The sequence below is a fragment of the Lissotriton helveticus genome, chromosome 10 (genome assembly GCF_964261635.1).
Source record: "Lissotriton helveticus chromosome 10, aLisHel1.1, whole genome shotgun sequence".
Taxonomy (NCBI): Eukaryota; Metazoa; Chordata; class Amphibia; order Caudata; family Salamandridae; genus Lissotriton; species Lissotriton helveticus.
The window spans coordinates 940,666,501-940,686,785 of record NC_136071.1 but is presented as its reverse complement, the minus strand read 5'-3'; the positions used below and the strand labels follow the sequence as shown (position 1 = coordinate 940,686,785).

Sequence of the window (20,285 nt, the reverse complement as noted above, 5' to 3'; positions counted from 1 at the left end):
AACAAAAACAAAAGAGGGGATAAGGGACATCCCTGTCTCGTGCCCTGGCAAAGATTAAAAAAAGAGGATGTAGAACCATTAACTCGAATATTAGCTTTAGGTTGGGAGTATAAAGACATTACCATGTTAATAAAAGAGTCCCCAAGGTTATGTGCATGTAAGACAGCTCGAAGAAAAGGCCAAGAGACCTTATCGAAGGCCTTCTCCGCATCGAGGGCCAAGGCCGCGGCAGGTAGTTGGGATCGCTTAGCCGCCCCAATAATATGGCAAAAAGTGCGAATATTGTCTCTTGCCAGCCTACCTTTAACAAAACCAGTTTGGGAGGGATGGACTAGGTTGGGAATGAAAGATTCTAGACGTTTAGCCAGAATTTTAGCAAAGATCTTCGCCTCCATATTGAGAAGCGAAATAGGGCGGAAATTCTTAGGGTCCGAATGATCCTTCCCCTCCTTTGGAAGCACTACTATGGTGGCTTCAGCAGCCGTACCCGAAACAGAACCATTACGAACAAACGCGTCAAAGACAGCCTGCAACTTAGGCACAAGCAACGGGAGAAAGGTTTTATAAAATAATATCGGGTATCCATCTGGGCCAGGTGCTTTCCCCGATCGGGTGGCCTTGATAGCAGAAACTATTTCCTCAGGTGAGATAGGTTCATTCAGAGTGGAGCGATCTTCTTCTGATACTGATTGAATCGGAATCGATTTTAGAAAATCTTGGCAGTTGTCAAAAGAAGCTTGGTTAGAGGGGGTATACAATTTATTATAGAAATCACGAAAAACTTCAAGAATGTCCTCAGTTTGAAATTTTTTAGAGCCAGTATGATCTGTAATAGAAGAGATCTGAGAGGATTTATAGGAGGAATCTTGGAATTTTAATGTAGCAGCCAAAAGTTTACCAGCCCGATTCTTTAAGAGTAATTTTTGGGACTTTTGTGCTTGGAAACCAATATGAGCTCTTTTAGTGACAATTGTATTATATTTGTATTTTAGAAGCTTAATTTGTTGCAGGATAGTCGGGTCTTTAGTATGTCTAAAGGAAGCCTCCAGAGTTTTAATCTCAGACGATAAATCAGTAAGTTCTTTTTTAATCGCTAAATTGCGTTTGGACATGCATGCAATAACTTGGCCCCGGAAAGTACATTTAAAAGAGTCCCATAAAACTATCGGAGAAGATACAGAATCCTCATTCTCACGGAAAAAATTGTTTATATCCGTTGAAAAATCTTCCACTTGGGCAGAGTCATGTAACACTTCCGTATTAAGTCTCCAAGAACGACCGCGTGGTTTCGGAGCAAAGAACGAAAGCGTAAAAGTGACCGCAGCATGGTCCGAGATAACAATGGGATGTATGAGTGGGGAAGAAGAAGCTGAGACAAGAGAAGAGTGAACTAGGAGATAATCAATACGAGAGAATGAGGAATGAGGGGAGGAAAAGAAAGAAAAGTCACTAGCAGTGGGATTATGGAGACGCCAAATATCATGCAATTGAGCAATGGAACACATGTTAAGCATCTGTTTGTGTGCTTTAGGTGGACGAAACTGAAATGCAGAATTCCTGTCCAATAAAGGATCCATAGGTAAGTTAAAATCACCACCAACAATAAGATTTCCAGCATGTGGGGTGTCATGCAATTTTTTAGAGATGGATTTCCAAAAAGCAGGGTTATCAACATTCGGAGCATAGATATTCATAACAAACAAATCATGTTGTCCATCCGATAATTTAGATAAGAGCCAGCGACCCTCAGAATCATGCTCAGAGGAGAGAATCGATAAACCTGAATTCCTCGAAACTAATGTAACCACACCATTGCGTTTACCAAGAGCATCCGAACAAGACACATCCGACACCCACTCTTTCTTTAAAAATAACGCTTCTCTACTAGCGATCTTAGATTCCTGAAATAGAACCAAGTCCGCCGAGAGAGATTTACAATAATCTAAGATTTTAGATCGTTTCACCGGGTGATTCAAACCCTTAACATTAAGGGATAATACATTTAAACCTGGCATATAACGGAAGGGGATACAAACGAAGACAACATTGATAACAAAGAAGGGGCGGAGCTCAAAAATATAGAAGACCAACCCCTAAGCAAAATAGACGGTACGGGAGCATCCATGTGGGAGAACCAGGAAAAAAGAAAAGCTAGAAGAGGAGAAGAAAGACTAGAAAAGAGAAAGTAACGAGGCAGAGGGGGAGGTCTAAAAGAGACCCAAATCATGCAAGGGGGAACGTGGAAAAGGCGAGTAGGGGACCCGTACTAGGAGCAAAAGTTGGTAAAGACGAATAGCCCAGTATTAAAAGACAACTGTCAGTGAGCTAAAAGCAATAGAAAAACCATACTCATATAAATACATTTGATAACGAAGTACTAAATTGCTATTAGAAGACTAAAACCACTCAAAGTAGATTAACAATACCACAACGAGAGCAAGTTCGTGAAGTAAATAACAATAATATAAAATGTAAGCAAAGCGTAATTATGTACGAAACATTTTGAAAAAACATATATCATTTTGTGAATACAAGAACAGACATGTATTGAATCCGCATATGAATAATACAAAAACACCTAATTGTAACTATACTATATAGTGGAATGACATAAGAAAGAGAAAAAGGTGCATGAAAGCAGTATATAGAAACGAGGAAGAGACAGAGAGGGAAGATGCAGAAGAGCAGAAAGAAGAAGGAGAAATCTACACAACCATACTACAATGAACCATAGAATAATGCAAATGTAATACAAAAAGCTAGTGAAAGAAGCAACAATACTTAATTGATAGACAATAAATCTGCCACCAATATCTATAAAAATGCAGGTAGTCTGTAAATGGTAACAGCAACAATATAAGTGAGACACACCGTAAGAAAAATAGATAGGAGCAATAAAAAGGGAACAGAAAAAGAGGTACAAAAACTAACGAGAGCAGAGAAGACGGGTAAAAGAAAAAGAAGAAAAAATGTAAAGGATCTAAAAAAAGTTTTTTCGAAAGAAAAAGAAGAGAAAAAGAAAAAGACGGAAAGGCAGGATACGAGAAAGAAGGAGCACTTACAGAATAGTATGGAAAGGAGAAAAGAAATAGGACGAACAATAGCAGAGGATTAGATTAACATGGAAACATGGCTGGAGAAAAAAGAGGAGGTAACCATCCAGAAAAAAAGATACAACCAGAAGTAGAGAAAACAAAAAATCAGGTCCCTGAGGCACCATGAGCCTGTGAAGTTGATCTTTGAATTTCCATCTCTATTTCCTCCTGGTTATCCAAGAACGTTGCCAAGTCCGCCGGTTCGTCGAAGATTCTGGAACGCCCTTTATATGTAATGCGAAACTTGGATGGACCAGAAAAGGAAAAAGGGATACCCAAGTCAGTGAGACGTTTTCGAAGATTCAAGAAACCTTTCCGTCGTATGACCGTGTCTCTAGCAAAGTCTTGGGAAATAGATATGCGATGGCCCTCCCAAATGAGTTGCTTAATCTTGCGCATATGAGACAAAATCAGCTCAGTGTGTTGATGCCGTAAAGGCTTAAAAATAATTGCTCTTGGCTGGGTAGCTGCTTTAGAACGGAACGTTGGAACACGGTGTGCTCTTTCAATCTCAAAATCTCTGAGGAAAGATAATTGAAGCGTATCCGGAATCCACTTAGATAAGAACTCAATCATGGAGGAGGATGTTTTCTCTGAGTCCTCCGGCATACCAAAAATACGCAGATTAGATCTCCTGTTACGGTCCTCCTGCTCCGTGAGGTCTCTGCGCAGCGCCGCCATAGAGCGCTCCATTTGAGAGAGGGACCTAGATTGCTTGTGGATACCATCCTCTGCAGAGCTGATCCGTGTTTCAGCCGTTGATACACGTAGAGAAAGGGCTTTAAACTCATTCCTGATAGCAGACACTTCCACTTGAAGTAAGTCAGTGGTAGTTTTAGTGGACTGCGCAATATCGTGAACCTCATTGAGGCGCGCCAAAATGGTGTCCAATGTGGAAGAATTGTCCGCCTGTGGAGATTCAGGAGACGGAGAGACTGACTTAAGTCTTTTCAAAGATGCGCCCTGGTCCTTAGAGTCTTTGGTGTTCATGGATCGATTCATATTGACAGAGTGGTAGCAGAAGGCTATCAAAAGACCCCTGGAGTAGAGAATAGCACCAAAGACACTCAAAATATTCAGGTACAGTGGAGAAAAAAACAAAAAAAGAGGCAGTTCACGCTCAAAACACGCTACGCAAATCTAGCGGATCAGGTATGAGCAGAGATATGCGTGAGACCCCTTCAAGGAAGCAATAGAAACCTCTCACTGAGCCAATGAAGAAAAAAAATAAAATAATAAAAAAAACTGTGAGCAGCTTCAAACCCAGCCAAGCAGCAATAGAGTAACATTAGAAAAAAGAAAAAGCCTAAATGTTACCATAATAGACAGCGTGTGAAGAAACCCTCATTCAGACACTGAAGACTGCTAACTTGTATCCGCGGCGGCGCCTCAGAAGCCAGCTGTCCAGAACATCAGACGCCCGGAACATCAGACGCGGTAAAATGGCGGCCGCTCCTCAGGAATGCGGGCGCCTGTGAGGAATGAAGCCAAAGTCATAGTTCCGAGATTACAAACCGCGGAAAAACAGCGTCATGGAGGTCCGCACACGTTCCGCTTTTGTTGTGTGGTTTTCCCGGTCAGGAGGGCAAGAAGAGACGGAGATAAGCGCTCGACGGGACCAACTCTCCCCGGAGCTCAAGCGCGACCCGCCATATCACAGCGGCGCGCAAGCCACGCCCCCCCTGCCAGCGAAGTTTCCAGAGTTTTGCCAACTCTACACTCCGCTGTGAGCACGAAGAATGGCAAAGAACTCTGTTTTTGCTGCTTGGCGGAGTTTGCCCCCGGCCACTGCCCACGCCTAAGGCAAACCCTACAGGAGCATTAAGGCCCTCAGAGACACAAGGCAGGATTCTTATCTGTATAAGCCTGCTATCCAGGCCTGGGCAGCCGAGGAAGTCCAATGTAAATTATAGGCCTCCAAGGCCTCGAGTCTCTCACCTCCAGCCGCAGGTAGTTGAGGCCTTATGAGTGCAGGTTTTGCACCCATCTGGGTGAGGCAGGCCACACCTATCTGCCACAACCACGCTGCACTTCTCTGCCGGACTCCTCACAGGTAGCCTGCAATGCTGCAGGAGGAAAAGGCACCAGGCCTTGGGTTCAGGTACCTACCTCCCGCAACGTCTGCTCCACTCCGTAACTGTGCTCCTAACAATTTGTGGCTGCAGAGACTGCAATTTTGTGTACCTTATACATTGTGGCAGTGAACAATACCCTACTTTGACAGTGTGTATTTCTTCTATGTCTATGACTGCCTCACACCTGCTATAAAAACAGAGAAGGTCCTCCTCACTCTGTCTGAGGGATTCAGCAATATGGCTCAGTGGCGTGGTCCAGTGCATCCATGCACCCACTACAGAGCAGGTGCATGGGGTAATTAAACATTGTATTATTTGTTTCCTATTTTTCGAAGAGAATACGACCCGAGGTGTCCTCAGCATGATTAATGGTGGCTGCAAAGTATTGCACAGGGGTCTCAAACAGTGGCACTCTCCATATTTCTACCTAGCATCATTGCAACCCAGGCTAAAAAAACACGCATGCGCCTAAGAGAACTGTTCCTTTAGCAGGTGATCGGTGCCGGCTTCTTTGTAAAATTGGTTTTGTGGCACTGTCAATCATGATGGACCGTGAAGTTGCCCCACATCATTACATGCCCATCTTGTGAGAACCCCAAAAGCCCGGGGGGTCTACAGTGCTGGTATCTGGGGCAGCCCCATCTGGCATGAGAAGGTGCAGTAGCAAAGAGAGAGCGGCTTTGAGGTGAAGAGTAGGGAGAAGCGGAACTAAGTGGATTTTATAGTCAAGTCCACGGAATTCCGAATAGTGCAACTCCGCGATCTCCACCCACTCTTAATAATAATAACCACTATAATAATATAAAAGAGACAAAGTAGCACCTGCTGTAAATTATAAGGATATCTCAAGTCCCTGAGTAGTTCTATAACCATAAAGAGGACTGAGGCCGAAGGCCAAGTTCCTTGATAAGGTTATGGAACTCTGTGGTGACTTGCAATATCCTTATCATGTTTGGCAGGGGGTACTTTATCCCATATAATACATGGTCACACCATCACCTTTCCCACAAACTACTTAAAACTTTGGTCTGTAGCTCTTTTATATGAAAGTGAGAGCATGTTTGCAAATATCAAGAATAAAAATAGACCCTCTAGTGGAAAATTAAACACATCAAACACCTAGTAGATACTGTTGGGAAAAAGATGCTAGAACCAGTTCAATACAAGTCAGTTAAAAAAAGAGCTTTAGTAGCTCAGAGTCCGGAAAAGTCTTACTTTTCTATAATTATCTAAGGCATGCATAAAATAAACATTCTAAACACCATAGAAAAAAACAAGCTAGAAAAATCGAGAACAAATGAAAAGCAATGTATCATTTTTGTTGCTTTAAACAGTTGCACCATGACCTGATTTGCCTTACACCTGTCTCTGGCATCACGTATTGTGACATCAGAATTCGAAGGTAATAACTTATTGGATGGGTGTGTCACAAGCCATTGACTATATAAGGAATAAAGTACTCCATGCTGAACCTTATAAGGATGTTGTAAGTAACCATGGATTTCCATAACCATATAGAGGAATGAGGAATGAGGCCAAAGGCAAAGTTCCTTTATAAAGTTATGGAGCTCCAGGTGACTTGCAATATTTTTATCATGTATGCCATGGAGTACTTGATCCCATATAATACATGGTCACACCATCACTTTTCCCACAAACCACTTAAAACCTTGGTGCACAGCTCTTTCATATGAAAGAGCAAGCATGTTTTTAAACATAAATATCTAAAAGAGACATGTTAGTGATAGATTCCTTACCTTAGAATTACCCCCAGGCGTCAGACTGGATCCGGAACGTTTTTGTCAGCAGTACCCCTGGCCGTCGGAAGGTGGCGTCGTGCAGCTCCACGTTCGTCAGAGGCGTCGTGATCGCCGGGATGGCGTCGTGTTAGCTGCTTAGACGGCGCACTAGCGCGCAGACGTCAGTTCTTTCTTTTTCCGCACCAGCAAGTGCAGATCTGGAGAGAGCGGTACCCCAGTCAATTTTTGACTTACTTTTTTGGGACTTTTGTCACTGACTTTTTAGAGTCTTGACTCCTGGTGTATAGAGATGCCCAGTTTCAAGTCTTGCGAGGTTTGTCCCTGCATGATGTTGGTGACGGACCCGCACCGCGAGTGTCTCTACTGCCTGGGGCACGACCACAACCCCACGTCGTGCCCCGACTGCCAGGCCATGGCTCCAAAAACTTTGCGGGAGCTGTCCCAAAAGTTGCTTGAGGCCTGGGATTCGGCTCTGCGCCGTTTAAGGTCCCGGTCCCGTGGAAGGTCAAGGGACCTGTTGCGGAGCCACCACCATCCTTAGACAAAGTCTTCGCAATCATGGTCAGGTAGGACAAAGCTCTTCGCCTTCGCCGAGCCTGTCGCACAACACGGTTCAGGGTGCGGGTAGTGCCTCCCCCGTGGCACCGGCAGAGCCTACGCAGTCTTCGCCAGCCTACCCACTCTTTCCGGGTCCGTCGGCGACTCCAGCCCAGCTGCAGGAGTTTCTGTCATCAATAGCCTGCCTCTGTGGCCCATTGGGTCCCACCAGCGCACCTTCGGGCCCCGCGGTTCCAACTGGGTGTCCTCGCCCTTCTTCAGCGGCGGCTCCAGCCCCAACGTTGTTGACAGCTCTGGCCTCTGCACTGTGACACCCCCATGGATCCATGCATGGATCTCAGCCGATGTCGGTTCACCTCGTACAATCTCCACCGACATCGATGTCTACGGCACCGCCACCGGTGTCGGCCGGCTACCCGGCCAATGTCGTCCCCGGCTTCCACCCCGACATGGAGACGTGCCGGACTGATGTTGATCGCCTCAGATTCCGACGCTGACAGGGAATTTTTATCCCTATCTCCAACCTCCTCCATCTTTCCCACCTGCCCACCAAGTTATGGAGGACGGGGAGGACTGGGAGGGGTCTGAAGACCCTCTCGCAGCCCAATGCCAGTTCGACCCGGACTGGGCAGAGGATTTGGGGGATGCCAGTGATCTGGATTTCTCACCGGAACTGTGGCTACGGAGGAGGGTGGTACTTATTCAGTGGTGTTGCGTAGGGCAGCCGAGGCTCTCCACCTCGAGCTCCCTACTGTGGCCATCAGGACTAACCTCCTTACAGAAGTGCTTCGGCCGGCGGCTTCCTCTGCGGAGCCGCTGCTGCCCTTTAATGATGTACTTTCAGACGTCCTTTTAGGCACCTGGTCCAGACCCAACACAGGGGCTCCTGTGGATAGTAACGTGGCCCGACGCCATCGCCCAGCTCCGAGCAACCCCATTTTCCTCTCCCAACACCCTACCCCTGAGAGCTTGGTTGTCCAAGCCTCTGTGTCCCCAAGCGCATTCCCTTCCGCACCTCTGGACAGGGAATCCAAGAAACTGGAGCAGTTTGGGAAGAAGATTTTCTCTTCCGCCAGTTCAGGGCTGCGGTCTGTGAACACTGCATGCCCCTTGGGCCGTTATTACCACTCTGTGTGGGATATGGTGGCACAGGTGCAGCTTCAGTGTCCGGAAGAGGCCCGAACAGTGCTCTCCCAAGCTATTGCTGAGGGGAGAGATGCAGCTAGTTCACAATTCGTTTTGGCCTTGACACCGCCGACTCACTGGGCAGAGCAATTTCCATCACAGTGGCGCTATGCTATCACGCCTGGCTGAGAACCACTGGCTTTTCAGGGGATGTCCAGAACACTCTGATGGACATGCTTTTTGATGGCACTCCCCTTTTTGGCGACAAGGCAGATAGTGCGTTGGAGAGCTTTAAGGACTCGCGAGCTATGGCCAAGTCCTTGGGCCTTTCGGACAAGCGCACTCCTTAGGCATCTGCTTTTCACTCCTTTCGTGGCCAAGGAAGCGGCACCCAAACACATTTGTTTCAAAGCCACAAGCCTGCGCAGCAACAGTCTCAGCGCAGCCGCGGATGTGGGACCTGCCATGGTGGGTCATGGGGCCAGCAGGTGGGTCACTCCACCACCTCCCCTGCCACCACTGCCTCCAAACCTTCCTAGTCCGGTGTTTCAGGTCCACCACACGCCAGTGGGTGGCAGGATTTGCCATCACCTCCCCCACTGGTGCACCATCACTACGGAATTGTGGGTTTTACAGATTGTCCTAAGGGGACACCCCCCCCCTTCGAGACCACCCCTTCATCCATGCCACCTCAGTACCACCACATGAGGATCACTTGGCACTTCTCCAGCAGGAAGTTGCGGCACTCTTGGCCAAGGGGGCCGGCGAGCGCGGTCGTGGTTGTTACTCCCACTACTTTCTGGTTCCAAAGAAGGACAAGGACCTCCGTCCCATCTTAGACCACTGGAACGTCAATCGCTTCCTCCAGAAGGAGAAGTTCAAGATGCTTACACTTGCTCAGGTCTTGTCTGCCCTAGACCCGCAAGACTGGATGGTAGCGCTGGACTTGCAGGATGCCTTTTTTCATATCCCAGTCCTGCCGGCCCACCGGCGTTACCAGCAGTTCACCATAGGCCACAAACACTTTCAGTTCACCATGCATCACAAAAGTGATGGCGGTGGTCGCAGTTCATCTGCGCAGATGAGGGGTTTCAGTCCTCCCCTATCTCGATGACTAGTTGTTGAAGGAGGGCTCGCCCCAGGCAGTCGTCACCCACCTCCAGACTATGGCCGACCTCCTGCATTTGCTGGGGTTCCCCATCAACGTGCCAAAGTCACACCTGATCCCCTCTTAGAAGCGCCTCTTCATCGGAGCGGATCTGGACACGGCTCAGTTTCAAGTCTATCCTCTCAAGCAGCGAGTCCGGGACATTCAGGCTATGATTCCGATCTTTCAGCCCTTGTCCTGAGTTTCAGTCAAGAGGACCTTGAGGCTGCTGGACCTCATGGCTTCCTACATCCTGCTGATCAATCATGCCCCATGGCATATGTGGGCTCTGCAGTGGGACTTGAAGTTCTAGTGGGGGCAGCATCTGGGGAACCTGTCCGACTACATCCAGATCTCGGAGGGCACTGCACGACAATTGCAGTGGTGGCTCACGAACCAGCATTGGGTCAGCAGAAGATCCCTCTCCCTTCTCCAGCCAGAGCGCACAGTGGTGACGGATGCATTCCTCCTGGGATGGGGCAGCCACATGCGAGAGGTGGAGATCAGAGGTCTCTGGTCTCTGGCGGAGTACAGGCTCCATATCAACCTTCTGGAGCTCTGGGCGATCCTACTTGCACTGAAGGCATTCCTTCCCTGTCTCAAATGGAAGGTAGAGCAGGTGTTCACAAACAACACCACCACCATGTGGTACTGCAACAAGCAAGGCGGGGTGGGGTCGTGGACCCTATGTCAGGAGGCTCTGCGTCTCTGGTCATGGCTGGAACTTCAAGGCATTTCCTTGGTGGTTCACGCCAGGGTGGATTAACTCAGCCGCAAGTGCATGATGGATCAGGAATGGCGTCTTCACTCGAAGGTGGCACAAGGTCTCTTTCAACAGTGGAGAGAGTCTTGGTTAGATCTATTCGCCACCGAAGAGAACGCGCAATGTCAGTAGTTCTGCGCGTTGGAATTTCCAAGGCGTCACTCGTTCGGTGGTGCTTTTCGTCATGAGTGGAGTTGCGGGCTGTTGTACGCCTTTCCGCCTATACCACTTCTACCCAGAGTGCTGAAGAAGATCAGGCATGACTAGGCCCAAGTCATTCTTGTGGCCCTGGATGGGCTCGAAGAGCTTGGTATCCCAACCTACTCAGTATGAGAGTGGATCCCCCGATCCAACTGCCTCTTCTGGAGGATCTTCTGCCGCAGCAGCAGGGGACGGTCCTCCACCCGAACATCTCCAGCCTCCACCTCATTGCGTGGAGATTGAGCGGCGACAGTTGATTCCATTTGTCTTGCCTCCTGACTTCTGTGATGTCATTCTGGCAGCCAGGCGTCCCTCCACTAAATCGGTATACGCCTGCAGGTGGAACAAATTTGTGGCATAGTGCACAGCAAAGGCTGTAGATCCCCTTTCAGCACCTCTTCCAGAAGTCCTTTTGTTCAATCTTTTTTTGGCCCGGCAGCGCTCTGCTCTGGACACTATTAAGGGCTACCTTTCTGCAATTTCGACCTTTCTCAGGCTCCCTCAGCCTTCTCTTTTCAAGTCCCCTGTCGTAAGTAGATTTCTCAAAGGCATTATTCACCTTTTCCCTCCTATTCCGTTTGTGATGCTGCAGTGGGACTTGAATCTGGTTCTTACTTATTTGATGTGCGCTCCTTTTGAGCAGCTTCATACTTCTCCTCTTTGTTTACTGACTTTAAAGACCTGGTTGACTTCACTTCGCTAGGCCCGTGAGAGAGGTCCATGCTCTTTCCTGTAAACCTCCTTTTCTGTCTGTTCATCCGGACAAGGTTGTGCTCCGCACTCGTCCTTCCTTCTTGCCAAAGATTGTTACTGCATTCCACATCGGGAAAACTATCACCTTGCCCACTTTCTTTCCGCCTCCGCACCCTTCCAGAGAGGAAGAGAGGCTCCACCGTCTGGAACCAAAACTGCGCTCTCATTTTACCTAAACCGCACACAACAGTTCCGGGTGGATGACCAGCTCTTTGTTGGCTACGTAGGTGCCAAGAAAGGCCGGGCTGTACACAAGGGGACGATCTCCCAATGGGTCGTCTTGTGTATAAAAGCCTGTTATTCTCTGGCTAAAAAGGAACCTCCGGTAGGGCTGCGCGCCCAATCTACCAGGGCGACAGCAGCTACTACTGCATTGGCACTTAGTGTCCCCCTGCAAGACATCTGTCAGGCAGCCACGTGGGCTTTGCTGCACACTTTTACTAAGCATTATTGCCTTGACAGCCAAGTCCAGAGAGATGGCTTCTTTGGCCGTTCTGTTCTCCATGACTTTCTGGTGTGATCTTGATTTGCAGACCCACCACTGGGGTTGGTATTGCTGGGGTATCTATTTTAAGGTAAGGAATCTATCACTAATGTGTCTCTTTCAGATGCACAAGTTACTTACCTACGGGAACGATATATCTGTAAGAGACATTAGTTAGGGATAGAATCCTTACCGCCCCACCCATCCTCCCCGTTCTGCAAAATTATTTTTAGGGTTAAGGTCATCCCTTCAGGGCCCTAGATTCAATGCACCAGTTGTCAGTATATTGCGTGGCTCTGCATTCCTGGCACGGAAAGCCGTGTACAGAACTGCCGCAACATCATCCATGTGATCACGACGCCTACGACGAACGTAGAGCCGCACGACACCACCTTCCGACGCGCAGGGGTACTGTTGATGAAAAATTTCCGGATCCTGTCTGACGCCTGGGGGTAATTCTAAGGTAAGGAATCTATCGCTAACTAATGTCTCTTACAGATATATAATTACGGAAGGTAAGTAACTTGTGCAATTAAATAAAACCTCAAGTGCAAAATGATACACATCAAAAACCAGTTATATATTTGTTGCAAACAGATATTATAAACAGCTCAATACAAGCCTGTTAAACAAAAGCTGCAGTAGCTCAGAATGTGTAGAAACATGCAAAAAGATATTAGTTTTTCTCTAACTATCTAAGAAATGCCAAAAATAAACATGTTTTCTATGCTTGTCATTGTAAGCTAGAAAAATAGTGCAGGATAATGAAAAGTAACAATCCATTTTCCTTGCTTTATACAGCTGTTTCATTTATGCTCCATGACCTGACCTGCCTTTCAACTCAACTGCTGGCTCTGGCAGCAGGAATTGTGACACAGGAACGCGACTGTAATAACTTATAATAGTCGAGTTCTTATTTTTTTCTTTATAATTAGCCACTGGGTGCATTACAAGTCGCTAATTATAAAGAAATTAGAGCCTGGCCTTTATACAGGGGTTACAGAATCCCATGTATTATAAATAAATAAGAGACAGGTATTTATACAGTGATTGCAGAATGTATTATAAACATATTATGCTGTGAATTAACTTGTCAGTTAATCAATAATTACTTAAAAAATGCAGATAATATGACATAAAATACATGGAGTCCAATAAAAAAAAATCTCTCTGAAATCAACAATGCAAGCTGTACTGCCATGGAGGAATACAAGTTCCAGAATGGCTCTATTTTTGAACACCTCACTTTCAATAAATGTTGTTTGGGTGGAAGGTCATCCTCCATAAAGACATACCAGCTCTGAAACTGACTCCAGAAGAAAAGAAGCTTAACAGCAACAACCTTATACTTAGCAGGGCTGTAAAGATCTGGTTATTTCTTGAAACAGCAGCAACTAGACTGAACCTACAAGAAGTACTGAGCTGTATATGCAAGACGCAATTCTATCCCTCACACTCCTTGTCGGAAAGTGCCCCTTTTTGCATGGTTACACCCCACGTTTTTACTTGGTGTGCCCTGGGTCCATACCAATCAGGTTATCAGGGCCTGTGTTCTTTCCCAAAGCTATATCTTTGTACACCCAATTTGCACGCACCTCTCTGGCCAAAGGGATAGTGCCCATGTAAAAAGTTCCATGAGTACCAGGGGTACTGAGACCAGGGAAGGCCTTTAATGGCTGCAGCACCATTTTTGCCACCATTAGAGGCCCTGCGCCCTAACACCAACACACTGCCATTTCAGGCTCCGTGTTTTGGTGCAGAGAAAAGTGATGAGTCAACATGGCACACATTCCTGTGCACCATGCCTGCAACCCACTGCCTAGGGCCTCAATAAGTCACCCCTCTAGCAGGGTGCACTAGCCCACAGATGACGGTACAGTTGCATGAGCACTGTACCCCTACATTGTCTAAATTCATTCTTAGACATTGTAAGTGCAGCAAAGCCTTAAAGAGTATATTGTCTCAGAATTAGTCATTACGAACTCCACAGCTCCATAATGGCTTTACTGATCTTGGATTCCAGGGTGGATCGGGAGGCTTGGATACCCAGGAGAATGTCAGGGTGCCCTCCAGTAAAGGGGGCAGGGGTGCCTCAGAAGCGCTCTGCCGAGAGGCTGAAGGCGGGCCAATCCTGGATTGTGTGGATGATGGAGTGGGATCTCCCTTCCCCATGGTAACCAGAGAGACAAGGCAGGCTGCAGCCAACTATGTACTAATAGCTGAGACACCTGTGTGCCAGGGGCGACAGCGAAATAGGCCAGGACTGAACTCATAATGCACTTGCATAGGGTAGCCCAACCCGGAAGTATGAGCAGTCATAGACCCCACAGGCACCCGCCAGAATCCCGCAGATATAAGTGGGGGGTGCCCCAGCAAACAAACTTGGCATTGCTACCGTAGTGCAGCAGGCCCAACCAGTATCAGCACAGACACAGTTTGCAGTATGTTGCAATAACTCTGGCAACCGCTACCATCAGGAGCAGTGGGTGGGGGTATCCAGCAATGCGCCATAAAACGTAACAGAGAGGGATCCCTCCTATCCCTGGAAGCACCTAGCCACAGGAGATAATCAGGCTCTTTGTCAGAAAGCAGCCCTGCCACCATCACCAGGGCTACCCACTAGCTCATAGCAGGTACGAGCTGCGCGCTGCACAGCGCCCATGTGGCGCAAAGCCATTCATGGAGGGGCGATGGAGGAACAGTGCTGTACCTTCAGTCTGGAAGGCAGCAACAGGGAGAGTCTCAAAAGGTATCGGTCCTCCTCATGCTCATCACCCCTGTGACTCGAAGGGAGTGCCTAGGCCGGGTCACTCCGAAGTTGGCAGCGGCCGCCGCACGGGCCCTTAATGTGGAGTGGCTTAGCTGGCTCCCTTAATGGCCCTTCTGCCCCCAGGCAGGTAACAAAAGGAAGGCCACCAGTATCAAGGGGGTAAGAGGGATGCTAGTGGTACCCAGGGGTCAGGATCAACAGTACCAGCATCCAGAGTGTCGCAGATTCACCTCCGGGGATCATGAGCTCACGGAGGGGCGTCCGCCACCTTAGCCAGTCAGGCCATGCCCCCATGTAACTCGTTTCTTAACAACCATGCACAACAAAGAGTGTAGACACTCTTTTATCTGTAAAATAGTTTCAGCCTCACAAGTCTAAGAAAGCGTTACATAAGTAACAGTGCTGCACTATACAATACACTGAAAAGGTTTATGACTAGTAATAGCAAAAAGGAAATGTCTCAAACAAAGTGAGTACCTCAGTACGGTCTCCATTTTGCCTTGCGTCTTAAACACATTTTTCTGACTTTTAGGGGTCACATAATTCAGAAGTTGCTGGCTAACATACCCTTCCTTTTTGAGGCATATCTTTTCTTGACCATGTTTCTGAGTTAAATCCCACTCCTATTTTGCACGACCTTGTTCTTAGTTGTTACGTTTTACTTGCACCAATGTGACTTTCTGTCTTTACTAGGTGTTCATATTCTCTTTTGGTGCAGAAACATTTCGTCATGGTTTCCTTTTTAAGCCTTTGTACTAATGATACTAGTGCTCAGATGTAATAATGTCAATGCATTGTATTTTTTAAGAGGTGCTCCGGCAGTTCAAAGGAAGTTGAACTTGCTTAAACAGCATTTTCTGGCTTTTGTAATGCTGACCGGGTCATCCAAAGTTGTTCACTTCTGCAAATTGAATTAGGGCTCTTTTTTCTTTCCTATCGTGGTTTTCTTATATTTTCCTCTAAGTTGAAACTGACCTTTAAGTTGCCCTTTAGAAAAAAGATTTTTTAAAGATTTTATTTTGGAGGAGAGGGGAGAAGATAAATAACACTTGTGTATCTCTTGTGTCTTCTGTATTCAGAGGCTAGGAGAATCCAAATATGATGTTACTGAGGCAAGTGGTACAGAGAGAAACCAGAAGGGTCATGTGATGCTGTTTTTTTTTGTATGTTGCTATTTCCCCCAATTTGCAGCTGTACAAACAGTACATTTCTGCATTGGGGAAAGGCAGATGATCTGTGCAATTGTTTTTTTTTTCTTGTTCTTTTTAATGCATAGGAAAACATGTTTCACCACGGAGAAACCCTTTCCCCTACACCGAGGGTTAGGGAGTGTTCTGTTCCCTATCCCAGACTGGCAGTGGATTTACTCCAGACCTCTGCTGAAGCAACTCTCTGACCACTTCCAAAGTTGTTAAGCATCAGAGTAGTTTGTGAATGGCCACAAACTCACAAGTTTGTGGTCAATGACAAGCTCTCAAGGCATAATTTGCTTTCACCACCCACTTTCACCTCTAGCATGGGGTATCACTTTGTGGTTGCACTGCCATGGCGTACATTTTCTCTAAAGCAGATCCTTTACGCTTCTTTGCTTTAGTTTTTGTATTTTTGACAGGTGTAAATGAAGAAGTAAGCATATGTTATCTGTAAACATAAAGATGCAAACATATGTTAGCTGTAAACATGCAGCTACGACTAAAACGGGATTTAACAGAGCTCACAGATTTGGTAAAATACATTTAGAGTTTCAAAGGGGGATGCATCTATTTTTTAGCTTCTTCTGCTCAGAGGGAGCAAAGCTTGAATGTGCTTCCCTTGGAGCTGACATTAAAGCTCAGATGTTAGTGGTTCCTACACTTTTAGCATTGCAGAGAACACAGATGAACTTACTGTGAACCATGAACATGGCTATTATGTTTTTTATTCAGATGTATCACCTTCATTCCTACTACCACAGAGACAATATTCATACTGTGAAGACATACACATCGTTTTCTGGTGCAGCTAAAGTCATTATAGTCCAGGAAGCGAGGGGAAGTAAAACAGATATGGTTTAGTGACTGTGCCCAGCATGGACTGCTGGGTAAATAATTGATCCTTGTCAGTGCAATACACAGAACTGGACAGAGGCCTGCTGTGCTGCCTAAGACAAAATTGATGGGACAGAAGAGGAAGTATATGCAGGCTTTTTATAGTGAGGCACAAACAATGGAAATGGAAAGTTCGAGACCCAGGGGAGGAGTAAAATAAAATCTGGTTTAGTAATTCCTGCTGGCTCATTATTTTTCACATTTGTGTCGCATTCACAGATGACAGCTACAGAGGATACTCCCGAATTCCCTGCCTTTTTGAAAAACTCTACTGTTGCCCATGCTGTGAGTAGGAGGGATGTCACTGTGGCAGAGTCTATACGGCACAACTACGCCAAAATACTGGTGAGTACAAGTACTTATCATGGAGGGTCATAAATTCACCTGCATATAAGGAGAGTTGACAGTCCATATATTTCCCAGTCTTCCGCTTATGCTTGTACATTACTCCCTGATGGGAAGCCTCATGATAACCAATGCCTTGTTGTTTCTGATGCTTTCTACTTCGTATGTTTCTTGACTACTCATAGTTGATGTGCTATTAGGACCTAATTTGCAAAGCTTGCTGGAATCCAGAACTTCTTTTGTGCTATGCATGGCATTTCGTTATCCAGGGGTATTCATATTACTCCCACTAAAATGATGCATGAAGAAATTTAGAATTTCAACCTTGAAAATGATTTGTCAACAAATTGGGCTAGGGCAGTTTACTTGTGTTCAACGCAGTGTGCAGCCATTCATCTCCGCTAACGTTTCTTCCCTGTAGTGAATCCTGTTTATACACTTGGTGTAAGACCTGAGCCAATTTGCACAACCTGATCGGCAAATAACCGCACAGAGCCAATTTGCACAAGGGTTTACATTTAGACCTGTTGGATTACTCTAGCCATACATCTATTTTTAACAGATGTGATGATAACCAGCACAGTATTCTTTTCTTTAGTTGATCTAGGGGCATGAATAGCATAGTTGTTACTAAACAGCAGCAGTCCGTCCGGAGGGGCTGAGGGGCCATGCCCCGACCTTTTTCCTGGCAAGCAGAGTCTGGCAGTCTGAACAAAGTTCAGTCTGGGCAATCTTCTTGTTCAGGTCAGGCAACCAGGGACATGTTGTGCTAAATGCACATGCTCATGGCTGACTGAGCTGAATTTTGCCAGGCTGAGGATTTCACAGCCCTGTGCCCTCACCCTGGCAAAAGTGCCTCAAGGCCTCTACCCTCATGTTGAAGGGGAGCATTACAGATTGCCTCGGAACTTGGCAACAGTTTTAAGCCCTGAATGCCCAGTGTTGAGTGTCAATCAGTTACACCTCGCCATAGAGTGGGTCGGTGTCAGCCATCTCACTGACCCTATCCCAATCTGGGACGAGTGAGGGACTGATGCCTTCCCTCATTGGCTGACCTTGGGACAGCCAATGATGGAAGGCAGCAGTGCAGCCATGGCCTGTGCAGCGAAGAGTGGTGGGGCTGGGTTGAGGGGGAGAAGGGGGGGTTATGACGGACGATGACAAGGGGAAACTAATTATTTATTTAATTTTCCTTCGTCATCGTCTGTCGAAACCCCCCCATCCCCCACTCGGCCCCACCGCTCTATCCTGCATGGACCGTGGCTGCAGCGGTGCTCAACTCTCCTGGGACCTCTGAGGTTTTCCTATCCAGGAACTGCAGGACTAGTAAGGTTTAGGTTTTTGAATGTTTGGCGTGTGGGTGTGTGTGCATATAAATGTATTAATTTGTTGTGAGTGTTATGAATGGGTGTGTGAGTGTGCGTGTGTGCTTGTGTGAATGCATGGGTGTAAGTGAGTAAGTGAGTGCGTATGTGTGCCCTCCGCCACTCGCTCACTGCTAAAAATTACCCACCACTGCTGTTATTGAAGTATTTACTATCAGCCACATTTAACCACAATCAGCTCAATGGGATACCAGCCTTACACGTGTAAGGTGGTAATATTTAAAATAATTTTATCATTTGAATATTCCTTCTTGGTTTCCTTGTCTTCCTCAAATATTTCTAATTCTGCATTGACACTTCCTCTATGATATAGATTCAGTTACCAGCTTAATCCTGTATTTTAGGATATTTACAGGAACATGGCCTGAGTAGCTTCCAAGATTGTATACAGTAGTATTACTGCTCAGAGATCCAGTCAATACTGCTAGTTGTTGGCTCTTAAATGTCTTATGTCTTATGGAAACTTAACCAGAAGCCAATGCACATGCAGAAAGCAAGATTTCAGAAATATCAATATGCGGCCAACTTCAATAAATCCAAATATGCAAAAAAGCCAGATGTTATTACACAAAGCACAAAAATAATTGACAGAGTTCTCTTCCCCTGGCAGCTTGATAATAACAGTGTACAAATATGTTCTTGAAACAATTGCTTGTCAAATTGTGTTGAGTTTGGGGAGTCTGTTTAATGTGCCTCCCTCCCTCCTCCCCTATTTAATGGTGGCCGCTGCGAGCCCAAGCGAGCAGGACCCCTGACCTTTGGCCAGGATACTGCTCTTCCAGGCGTGCAGCTCCACCTGGAATGCCTCTGCCTCCTGCACCCCGCTGACCCCGGTTTGAGACCTGCGCCCGCTCAGCCTCGCATCTCAACCTGCTTCTCCTCCTCTTGTCCATTGTCCTCTGTATTTTTTTGCATTGTTGCTCACTGTTTTTTGCCCTAATCTTTTGAGCATTTGCTCTTGTTGTGTGCCCCCCTGCCCGTTTTCGCTGCCCATTCTTCCCACCTTTTTTCCCCACCGCTGCTGCACCCGTGTCTACTCCCCCCGCTTCCCAGCTGCATCTCCCTCCCTTCTCCCCTATTTAATGGCGGCCACGCCACTGGTGCGCTGATGGCGCACCAAAGGGAAGACCATCTGCGCCTGTCTGCGACTCGACCGCGACCTGCACCAGGGACTCTGGACCATCCACCACTACGACTCAGCGGCCCTCCTCGCACTCAACTCCGGAAGGAGCATTAACTGCCAGCTGTCCATGCTAAACACCACCCACAGCCAGTTCTCCTGCTGCCACTGCCGCCAGTCCTTCACCACCCTCTGCAGCCCCATGGACGCCGCCCCCACGTCGGATGCCAGACCCACGAAGCCATGAAATGCATCCTCCTCAACGTGCGTTCCCTGCACAGACACGTCATAGATATCTGGGACCTCCTTGACACCCTCTTGCCTGACGTCATCTTCTTCACAGAAACCTGGACAAACGACTCCTCCACCCCCGACATCGCCACTGCCATCCCTGACGGATTCAAGATCCAGTGGAGGGACCGCCTAACTGCCCAGGAGGAGGACTCGCCATCGCACACAAGAGCTCCCTTCGACTCTCCACCTCCACCATGAATGACTCCTTCTCCACCATTGAACACCTCCACTTCCAGATCTAGACCAGCCCTAGAACCACACATTGCGGTACCCTCGCCTACAGACCCCCTGGACAGAGCACTTCATTCGCCACCACCACTGCT

At 47.1% G+C, this 20,285-nt stretch overlaps 1 protein-coding gene across 1 annotated transcript in view; it reads left to right on the top strand.

Moving 5' to 3' along the window:
- ITGA8 (integrin subunit alpha 8) overlaps nucleotides 1–20,285 on the top strand; it is a 713,969-nt gene that overhangs the window by 605,702 nt on the left and 87,982 nt on the right. Inside the window, exon 26 of the mRNA XM_078663606.1 lies at nucleotides 17,038–17,163. Coding sequence (XP_078519732.1) covers nucleotides 17,038–17,163 — 126 coding nt within the window. The remainder of the gene's footprint in view (nucleotides 1–17,037; nucleotides 17,164–20,285) is intronic.